The sequence below is a fragment of the Zea mays genome, chromosome 9 (genome assembly GCF_902167145.1).
Source record: "Zea mays cultivar B73 chromosome 9, Zm-B73-REFERENCE-NAM-5.0, whole genome shotgun sequence".
NCBI lineage: Eukaryota > Viridiplantae > Streptophyta > Magnoliopsida > Poales > Poaceae > Zea > Zea mays.
In genome coordinates, this window is record NC_050104.1 from 154,440,151 (window position 1) to 154,452,213 (window position 12,063).

Here is a 12,063-nt window from a genome sequence, read left to right on the forward strand (position 1 = left end):
TTTAATCCCTTTCTTATGTAGTGCAATTTTCAGATGCGGAAGCACGTCTTCCTACAGCCCCTGCTTCGAAATAGCTTGCTCGTTTCTTACCTGCTTTGTAATATAGGAAATTTGTCAATATAATTGGAGTATAAGCATTATGTTTACATTAAAAGAATATGAGTGTTATCATTATGTTTTACAGATGGGTTTAACATTGTACTTGCCAATTGTTTTTATCAGGAATCTTGTCCTTTCTTGGTGATACCGGTTCGCGCAAGAATTATCATCCACCCACCATCTATCCAAGGAGGTAATTGCATTTTCCTTCCCTACAAATTTGCGTACAAATCAATTTGTTACATATGAGAATGATGGTTCTTCTGCATTCATATAGTAGAAATGTCTTCCCTACTAATTCGATTGTCTACAATATTGCAAATGGATTTTCTATCTTATTTCATATGTTAAGCAGTGGCCTGATTGTTTGGTGTACTCGGTTCATTAAATTAAAGGAATTTTTTTCAAAGAACATTTGTTAAGCAGTGGCCATATTAGTTAATACACTAACTGTAAAGTACACAACTAAATTAGATAACCATGGATATACATAAATAGAAGCATAAATATACAATTATATGTACACACATACAGAATGTATGTCTCGGATTTCCCCCCTAAAAATAACATAAGAGATTAGTGCCACTATGTTTTCGTATATACAAAGATATCTGGATATATACACACATATAGATTGTCTATATCGATTGTCTAGTATGAATAACATACATGAATAACGTACAAGAAGCGAAGTAAGTATCTTCGCCTAATCATAAATAAACACTGCTTTATTTCAAACCGTTTCAATACCACATTTTTTAATCCTAAGCGCACAACACTTTTAAAAATAAGAGATATCATTCTAGTTTTTTTAATATGCCCAATGCACATTCAATCTTGTGTACAAGACTATCTTATGATTCATCTACCGCAATCCTATATGGACATCTGATTATACGTATAAATCATATAGTTAATTTACATAGTCTTAGTAAACTGCAGAGTCATATCATAGGCAGCGTATGCTGCTACGATAAAAATTTTACAACCATATTTACAACGTGGTATCCAAAATGGAGCATATTAATCCAAATAGCAGAAAAAAAGGAGTAAGTGTCTTATTACTCTTCCACAAATTGTTTCCCCTTCCACTGTACAGATTATGATATGCTCATGGCACATTAAATGTAACAGATCATAGTAATGCATTTTGTGCCCCATCAGCTATATCTCCTGGCGAAGCTCGCCGTATACGTAGGCATTTATTAAATGAACGAAGGTTATTATCCGCAGGTAGCATCATCAACAGATAATTTTTAAATAGGGTTTCCATGACTATCTAGTGATAATAAAGGGGGTAAATTGTATTAGGTACTGCCATATCTGCTCAACAGACTCCAGCATTGCAATGTGGTCACTTTGACCCAGAATTTGTTAAAACACTCAAAGGTACGACCGTTTGTACATTTAATCCGTTAAATATTTACATTACTAGGTATAGTTCGCTGTCTTTCATAATTTGTGAAAAGTAGGAGACCAAAAGAAAAAAAATAATATCATTATTTTCTATTCATATTCCACTATCTTTCCTAACTTGCGCGCCAAAATGCAGCTTCATATCATTCTCGATCCTACTATGGAGCACCATCATACCAGTGTAGTCACTGCTCTGCTCTTTTCTGGTATAATGAAAGAATAGGATCATCAGTTGGATCCCGCGCCATCATCTACAACAATTGTTGTAAAAATGGCAAAGTCTGTCTTCCTCCTTATAGCCCTAGACCTGAGCCATTACTATCGTTAGCACGATTTGATGGAGATTCGATATCTAAGGCCTTCATGCAAAATATTAGGCAATACAACTGCTTGTTTGCATTTACATCCATGGGTGCTCATATTGATAGATCAATGAATGATGGCCACGGTCCACCCATTTTTAAAGTATGTGGTCAGGTCCACCATCGAATAGGATCATTGCTACCTATGACTAATGAGCCCCCGAAGTTTCTTCAGCTTTACGTGTATGATACAACACATGAGGTTAACAATCGAATACAATCGCTATCTAGTACTGATGCTCCTGCTTCTCCTATTCGACCAGAAATTGTTCATGAATTGCTAAAGATGTTAGATGAGCACAATCCCTTTGCTAAAAAATTTAGACTTGCTAGAGAAAGACTTAATGAACACACAAACGAAGAATTCATCATCAGAATTGTTGGAGCTAGAGAGGGAGATCCCGTGCAATACAATATGCCAACAACTGATGATTTAGCCATGCTTGTTATTGGTGACTTCTCACTTGATACCTTTAAACGAGACATTATCATAGAGACAAGGAATTCGGAATTGAAGCGCATTTCATCATTGCATCCAGCATATATGGCCCTTCAATATCCACTTTTATTCCCATATGGAGAACGTGGATTCCAAGTTGGTGTTCTGTATAGTGGTCTAGACACCAGAAAAACAAATTCAAGAACACATATGACCATGCAAGACTACTATTGCTATCAATTTCATTACAAGTCTGGCCAACCAAATCCATTTCTGTCCTATGGGACATTGTCAAACCAAGCTAAGGTTGATGCTCGTGCCTGCATTGATGAGAATAGACTTACATACATTTTGCACAATCAGGATAGATTGCGAATAGAAAACTTGCAGGGTATATCAGATGCTGTTAGCAAAGGTTGCATAAATGGCGATGAAATGGGAAAAACAATTGTACTTCCGGCTTCACATATCGGTGGAAGACGATATATGATTCAAAATTATCATGATAGCATAGCCATATGTAGAGTCCATGGACCACCAGATTTTTTCGTAACATTCACATGTAATGCAAAATGGCCTGAAATTGTTGAAAGTTTTTATCACTCTGGCCAAAAAACTTCAGATGCACCCGATATTGCTGTAAGAATATTCCATATGAAGTTGGAGGAGTTGTTACAAGACATAAAATCCGGTAATATATTTGGTCCATGCAAAGCAGGTGCGGATATCGTTCTGCCATGTTTTCATGACTAAAAAGTTTATTTAATCTCCTTTACTTCTTTTTTTTCACATATTTGTACACAAACACTACCTACTAATAACAATTCCATTTGTAAAATTTTGGATGGTACGTTATTGATCATACTATGAGTACTGGCTTCTGTTCTATATCTTATGTTTATGTTGACTCCTTTGACATTTTGTTTATCAACTAATATTAATCATACTGCTCATCAACTGAATCATTGATCGAACTATAAACATTGGTTTAATATCTACAATATGTTTTAAAAAGGCTCGTTCCTGTAGCATTGTGTTTTTCCAATTGAGATTCAGACATAACTGTTTGCATAATACCGTCCATGCTGCTCATTCGCACATCTCTTTTACAAGTTTTTGTGATTAGCTTTCTGGAACACATTTGTTGACATCTTTCTCTTTGCTTCGTTGGTTCTTATGGCATTTTATTTTTCTTTGGCTGGAATTGCTATTGCATAATTTATACTATATTTTGTCAATTGCAATGTAATGGCCATTTTATATATAACATCATAAATTCCTTTTACAACAAGAGAGATATGCTATTACACACAATTAGTAACTAAAAACATGTTTTTTTGGTCAAATTATTGCTTATATTGCCTGTCCACAGTTTTATTGTTTAAATTAATTAAAGATACATACCCTCTTCTTCCTATGGGAGAATAAATAATGGGCTTACAAAACATTGACAACAGGTTTTTCATAGATATTTGTAGGATCACAATGGAAAAATATTGTTTGCTTACCTTCCCTACTAATATGTTGTTACTGTAGTGCACTCGCCACCTTAATTATTAAAATTTTATCCTTTTTCAACTCAACTTATTCTTTGCCCGATGCAGTTTTGTACACGGTGGAGTTCCAGAAACGTGGATTGCCCCATGCACATATTATTTTCTGGGTTTCCACCAGTACTGCACAACCAACTACTGAATTTATAGACTCTTTTATCACTGCTGAGATACCAGATCCAGCCATTGATCCCTTAGGATACACTTTGATTGCGGAGCATATGGTTCACGGGCCATGTGGATCTTACAATCAGAGCTCACCTTGCATGAAAAAAAGTCAATGTTCAAAACACTATCCAAAAAAATTTCAAAATGAAACTGTGGTTGATACAAATGGATTTGCGGTCTACAAAAGATCAAACAATAATAGATTTGTTATGAAGTCTAACATCAAACTAGATAACAGATGGATTGTTCCATATAACTTGACATTGCTCAAGAAATATCAAGCACACATCAATGTAGAATGGTGTAACAAAAGCATATTCATCAAATATCTGTTCAAGTACGTGACAAAAGGTCCGGACCGGAGCAAACTATACCTACAACGAGTTTTAGATGGTCAAGACACTCCTATTGACGAGGAAACAAACACAAGGAATGAGGTCAAAGAATACTTAGATGCTAGATTCATATGCCCATATGATTCATGTTGGAGAATTCTTGGTTACGAAATCCATCCATCGGCACTTTCCTCCTGTTACTAGATTGCCAGTTCATTTGCCTAATGAGAATTACATTACATATCATGTCAGCGCCAATATGTCACAAGTCTTGTCACAAGAATTCGTACGCCGAACAATGCTAACAGAGTGGTTTGTCGCTAACCAATTACATGAAGATGCTAGGTCTCTAACTTACCCTGATTTTCCATCCGAGTGGAGGTGGGACGAAAAAAAAAGATCATGGGAACAAAGACATAGACAAGGTAACATAGGTCGCATACACTTTGTACACCCATCTGCGGGGGAAAGATATTATCTTAGAATGCTTTTAATGGTTGCAAAAGGAGCCCAGAATTTTGAATCATTGCGAACATACAATAATGTTTTATACCCTAGCTTCAAAGAGACGTGTAGAGCTCATGGGCTTCTTGAGGATGACCAAGAGTGGTATAATGCCTTTGATGAGGCCGCTTCGTGGGCGACGTCCAGTCAACTCCGTGATCTATTTGTCACAATGCTTCTTTTTTGTGAGGTAGGTGATGAATTTACTTTCTTTGAAAAAGTCTGGACGTTACTGGCTGATGATATTCAGTATAACACGAGACAAATACTAAATCATCCAGCCTATCAAATGAGTGATGAGGCCCTAAAAAATCAGCTGATAGAAGAACTCACTACATTATTCAGCAGAAGAGGAAGTCGAATACAGGATTTCAATTTACCAACTAGATCTGACTCACCTTGTTTAGTGAATTCAAATCGCTTTATTGATGATGAACTATCATATGACATTTCTATTATGCAAACTGAATCCGAAATGTTGACATCAAGATTAAATAATGACCAATTGCATGCATTCAAGACTATTACAGAAACTGTTTTGGCAAACAAAGCAGGCTTTTATTTCGTGTCGGGTTATGGTGGTACAGGGAAAACATATTTATGGAATTCCATCATAACATTCCTACGTAGTCGCAAACAAATAGTTCTATCTGTAGCATCATCTTGTGTGGCCTCTTTACTTCTACCAGGAGGACGAACCGCACACTCTCGTTTTAAAATTCCATGTGAATTAGAAGAAACAACAGTATGTGACATCAAATGTGGCACGATGCTTTCTGAGTTAGTTCAGGTTGCATCATTAATAATATGGGATGAAGCGCTAATGACACATAGATTTGCTTTTGAAGCTCTAGACAGGTCCTTCCGTGATATCTTGGCATCTTCGTCACCTATGGCTAAGAACTTACCCTTTGGTGGAAAGGTTGTTGTTCTAGGTGGTGATCTCAGACAAACATTGCCTGTGATTGAAGGAGGCACCCGCTCACAAATTGTTAATTCAGCAATAATCAATTCTTCTCTTTGGTCTCATGTGCACATCCTGCATCTTACACAGAATATGAGACTTCTAATGCCATCGTTGTCACAAGAAGAACGACAAGAACTATCACAATTTAGCAAGTGGATGCTCGATGTTGGGGAAGGCAAAATAGACGCTACATCACAAGAAGGTGAAGATGAGCCAACATGGATAGAAATTCCACAAGACTTGCTCCTAATGCCTGAAGGTGACAAAATCGCTTGTATAGTTCATACTATTTATGAAAAAATCAATGAAAATTATATGAGACTTGAGTATTTAAAAAGTCGTGCCATATTAACTCCAACAAATGATACAGTTGACTCGATAAATGAGTACATTGTCTCTCTTAACCCTGAAGACGCAAAAGAGTATCTAAGTTGTGACAAGATAATCAAAGCACCCAATACTCATGAATCATATGATCTTTTATATCCTGTTGAATTTTTAAATACATTGAATGGGAACAGCTTTCCACAGCATCGAATAATTCTCAAAAAAGGTACACCAGTCATGCTTCTCAGAAATTTGAACCAATCAGAAGGTCTATGCAATGGTACAAGATTGCTCATAACTTCCTTGTGTGACAAAGTGATTGAAGGTCAAATTATGACAGGTATTCACAGGTCAAAAAATGTGCTTATTCCCCGTATATCATTAACACTGAAGAATACAAAATGGCCATTCGTTCTTCAAAGACGCCAATACCCTATAAAGGTATGCTATGCAATGACAATTAACAAAAGTCAAGGGCAAACACTTTCAAATGTTGGTGTATACTTGAAAAAACCTGTTTTCACACATGGACAACTTTATGTTGCCATATCAAGAGTTACATCTAAAAAAGGTCTTTCAATCCTTATTGAAGATGACTCAGGCAAATGCAGTTCTAAGACCCGAAACATAGTATACAAAGAGGTTTTCACACGTATTGCTGAGCAAAGCTCCGATCAATAGCAAGACGTGTTCCTAATGTTATATATGTACATACATATATATATATATGTATATACAGACCATTATATATATGATAGGTATGCCTTGTACCACATACATTATCAATCTTGTTATCCGCTTTATGCAATGCCAAATTGTATCTATCACTGTACATTGTCAATGACTTGCTAAGCAGTTCTACTTCTCTATGTGCAGATATACCAAGTAACAATGTTATTCACACCTGTGGCAGAATTACATCCTCAATCTACCAATGTTGTCATAAGAGTGCGAGTGATCAGAAAATGGGAATTCCGAGGCGCAACAAATGATGGTCCTCTGCAACACATTAATTTGGTTCTAGCTGACGAGCAGGTACTACACTAAATGTTTCCAAAATTAATAACATTATACAAGCCATTTGCACATATACTAATACTAGCTGACGAGTGCATATACTCGGAAAATCACATTTTATAGCCAAGCTATTCTAACATGCTTTTCATAGTTGCTTTGTATACCACTGGTATCAATTAATCGCCCAAGCTGTACCTCGAAATTACAGCAGCGAAGTAAACATTAACTTGGTATGTGAAGTAAAAAGGGATAGAGCAGATAGTGAGACATTAGCTATGGATACATCAGTTCAGAAAAAGAGTCACCACTTATTCAATATTTCTGTAATCAATTGAGCCCACATCTTGTAGTCAGAAATTTACATGGCAATGTTTCGTGCATGAAACACCTCTACTTAACGTAGTATCAATGCATAGCGCAAAGACCTCAGATTTCTAGTATAGTTCTTATCTGCCCAGGAGAGTGCTTAACCAACAACCTTGGGTCAGGATAATTGTTATTTCGATCCATCGCTGCGTTGTAAATGAGCTCATAAGATTCTGCTAGAGCTCTTGCCAAACCATAGCAAGCATTTGAACGTAATCTTGGAACCTGCAGTTACTCAAATTCAGGCAAAGGAACCTTCTGTTCCAGTCACAATGTCAAAGAATGCCTTCAAGCATCTTAAAAACATTTGTAGCGACGTTTCGATAATATCTGTCATCTAAGCTATCTCTTCAATGTAATATATACACTAAATAATTTAATAAATTTCTCTGTACATCTAAGCTATCTCTTCAATGTATGCAATTTCATGTCATCTATTCTTATTATCTTACTATATGATGACAGGGTACGCCCATCCACGCTGAGATTGCAGCCGCCCTGGCAGTTGACAAAGGCTCAATAATAGAAATTGAAAAAGTATATGAGCTCAAACGCTTTCGTGTCACGCCTTCCAGAAACTATTTTAAACCTGTTGACAACAACTTCATGATACAATTCACTCTGTACACTCAAGCCAAAGTTGTCAAAGATCCACCACAAGTGTTTCCCAGATATATCTACAAGCTCACATGCTTTGAAAATATAGAAGATAGCATTGACAATAGAACTTACTTGATTGGTAAGAAACATTTTGATAAATTAAAATACACTCACTTAGGTTACAAGGATATACACATCGTTTACAAGTAAATAATTTACTTATCCAATAATGTAGATGTCCTTGGAATGTTGACACAAATTAATCCTCCACATCCAGTTGGCTATAACAACTCAACCATCATCAGAGACATCTTCATCAAAAATACAAGGTACAAAATTCTCCTTTATGTATTACTACTGCAATCTTGCCACATAGAATGTGTGACAAGCACTATGAAATCTTTGCACCACTAATCCTTATATCAGATTGTGTATTCATACTAGCTAGCTATATTGTTCTTATTTCTTCAGTGACATGTCTCTGAAAATTACTCTCTGGGGAAATCAAGCATCAAGCTTTTCTATCAGTGATGTTTACAATCAAAGCAACAAACAGCCTATTGTCATACTGCTCGTTGGATTTCTTGCTAAACGATTCAAAGGTTGTGATCCAAACTTTTGAAAAGAACAATTGGATTATTTGTTTCAATATGTATGATAACACATATTCTACATGTAATGTAGGTCAACCATACCTAAGCAGTACTGCAGCAAGTTCATGGTACTTCAATCCTGTAATTCCTGAGGCACAGACCTACTACAACAGGTAAACAAAATAAATTTTGGATACACTTCCTTCAATACGTGCGAATGATTCTATTTAATCTGGTTCTCTTTAATCTATATGCCCACATTTAACTGGTTCTCTTTAATCTAGTTCTCTTTAAGCAACATAAATCTGATTCTCTTTAATTTTATGCCCACATTTGTCTAATAGTTTAATAAGCTACAATCTACTACACTACCAGTACTAATATTTAAACTGAAATTGTAGATAAACATTTTTTTATCATTACCTCTTTATATATTACATTCAAACCAGTTTGGTCTCCCTTTTCAGACAATATTCAATGCTTACAATTATTTTTTAACTAAAACTAACCCACAGTTTCATTTTTTTTCTCTATAAAAAAACAAAGACAGTGCAATAGAAAAAATCATCGCTGCCTATAATCAGTGTATACAAAAAAATATTTTTAAAGTAATGTTATGACTGGTTGTATTACTTAGACACTCTTTCAGTTAAAAAAATTATACATGCTATCCTCTTTTTTCTAAAGCGGGTTACAAGACATCCTATTGTCTTTATTTTTTAAAAATAAAAATATTGTTCATACTGATAACAATTGTGACATCATTTGAAGGTTGCAAAACAATGACCTCCAGCTAATACAACCCACAGCAGCCGAAGAAGAAATTCTGCTTTCTCAACCACCAAATTTGGAACAAAAGACTGTTGAAGAGCTGCTCAACATAGATCCAGACATGTTTCCCGTATTTACAACTAAATCCTCATATGTTTCACTTATTTAATACATCGACAATATGCTTATCTAACTTGGTACATTTTTTCTCTCTTTTATATTGCAGCCAGAAGGCTACAGATGCACTGTTACTATCTCACGCATTGTGCAAAATAGCAAATGGTGGTACCCATCTTGCTCAAGGTGCCACAAATCTTCATCTCAAACTTCAACTGGATATCACTGCACATCATGTGGCTGCACAGATATTAACTTTAGGTAAATCTTAACACACACACCTGATTTACTACCATTTATTCCATCTTAATAAAGTCTTATCTTTACTACAAACTTAAATGCTGCTTTGAAATACTCATAATTTGAATTGACAGATACAAGCTCAGCTTCATTGCTACTGATGGGACATGTGAGGCAGAGTTCTTTTGTTTTGATAGCATAGCCAGAAAAATAGTAGGAAAACCTTGTGACAACCTTGTTACAGCAGTTGCAACTTCTCAGGGTCCCCCAGCAGCCCTAGCCGCTATTGTGTGTCTGAAATTTACCCTTGCAGTTACCATCAATATGTCAGCCTACTCAGTCACAAATAGAGTATTCTCTATTCTGTCTATTTTAACAAACCATGGAAGACAGGCCTTAATACCATCTAACATGCCTAGCCATCCTCAGCAAGAGTTGGATACACAGGATGAAATACCTAGCCTTACAACCACACAAGACTCTCCAGCAACATCAATGGCGAAACTATCTACCTGTAGCAACGAAAGAAACGAGGTACAAAACTTCTTATTTTTCTTGCCATGTAAAATCTATTATAAACGTATCATTCTTTCATGCATACAACTTGATGAAGTCTATTCAACAGGCACGACGTGTTCTAATATATTCAGATATGTCACATGACATAGAGGTACCTTTAGTACTACTAAATACTTACTTTCCATACACTTACAAAGTTACATATCCATTACATTTTAATACCAGATATAAATTAATACAATCAATACCCACAGAATAAATAAACCAGGACAAAATGAGTTTCCACTTTGTTATATGAAAGTACATTCATAAAATTTATGCACTTAATCACAGGGTGATGCCCAGCGCATAAGTGAACTCAGCAATGAAGAGTTATCGTCGCCACCGAAAAGGTATGTATTAAAAAATAGTTGGACATAATAACAGTAGCAACAACATCATTCTTTTAAATGCTAGATCTTATTTTCCACGCTAATACAACATTCATGATATTATATAGAATGAAACATGGCCACAGTAGCAAAGGAATACCAGATCTTACAGACCCCAAAGAGAAGAGCTCCTAGATCATAATCAACTTCATGAAGGTATAACACCATGTGCAAAACTTATTCATATATCGCAAATATATTTATACACAGTCAACATAATGTATTCCACTTACCCTTTTACGCAGCAACATTAGTACAACTCTAATGCTTTTTCCTCCTTTGTATACAGGTATTTAATTATTGCGCACCTATCAAGAGCACTATCACTTTTGGACAATGAATGCTTCCCTATAGATATGAACCCTATCAATAGCATCATCACTTTTGGACCATGAATACTTCCCTCTCTCTCTCTCTCTCTATATATATATATATATATATATATATATATATATATATATATATATATATATATATATATATATATATATATATATATATATATATATATATATATGAACCTACTGTTAGACTATTTGTGGATCTGTACATATTTACTTAACACCTAGAAGCACATTGTTGCTAAGTGTTGATGTATGATGCTTGAATACTACTTAGTATATATTGTAGTCTAATTTCACTCTACAACTGGTATCAACTATTAGGGGAAAACAATATTATCTACTTATATTTTGGTTTCTTGCATACATATTGTATACTCATATCATGTTTAAATTTGTTTTACATATCTGGGTACTCACAAAATCGTTAAGCTATATATGGTGACGCGCGCCCAGGCGCGCGCTAAACACTAGTATGGAGGCATGTGCGTCGAACACGTGTAGACCAACGACGGATAGGAGCGTCGGCACCCGGGAGCACGGGAGAAGGCCGAGAGAAAAGGAAAGGGAAAAAAATGATACCTCATATATGTGTTTCATATATTCAAGGAGATTATTAGTCATCTACTCGAGGAGATTATATTTTTGAAAAGCACTATTGATGGTCATTAATAATATATCCAATATTTTAGAACCAATACTATTTTACTCGAGATAAATTATTAAGTTTAACTCTTTTGGATATCAGAATTGCAATGGATGAACTGAATTGGACCTCAAATCAAATCCATAGAGAATTGCATTGTCATCCCATTCCATTCTAGTTCTATTGTAAAGATGGCACATGAACACTAATTTAGAAAATAAATGCGATCTTTTTCAAAATTAAATGAGATGA

General features: G+C 35.4%; 1 protein-coding gene and 1 long non-coding RNA gene across 2 annotated transcripts; both read left to right on the plus strand.

Moving 5' to 3' along the window:
- The first annotated feature begins 8,846 nt into the window (after positions 1–8,846).
- Positions 8,847–10,076, plus strand: LOC103639466 (uncharacterized). The gene is made up of 4 exons (XR_559470.2): positions 8,847–8,919; positions 9,518–9,647; positions 9,744–9,895; positions 10,009–10,076. It is a non-coding gene; the product is annotated as an uncharacterized lncRNA (long non-coding RNA).
- Positions 10,077–10,223: 147 nt separating this feature from the next.
- On the plus strand, positions 10,224–11,393 carry LOC109942276 (uncharacterized). The gene is made up of 4 exons (XM_020544158.1): positions 10,224–10,408; positions 10,727–10,785; positions 11,114–11,173; positions 11,333–11,393. The coding sequence occupies exons 1-4, from the start codon at positions 10,286–10,288 to the stop codon at positions 11,391–11,393; spliced, it is 303 nt and encodes a 100-aa protein (XP_020399747.1). The 5' UTR covers positions 10,224–10,285.
- The last annotated feature ends 670 nt before the right edge of the window (positions 11,394–12,063 follow it).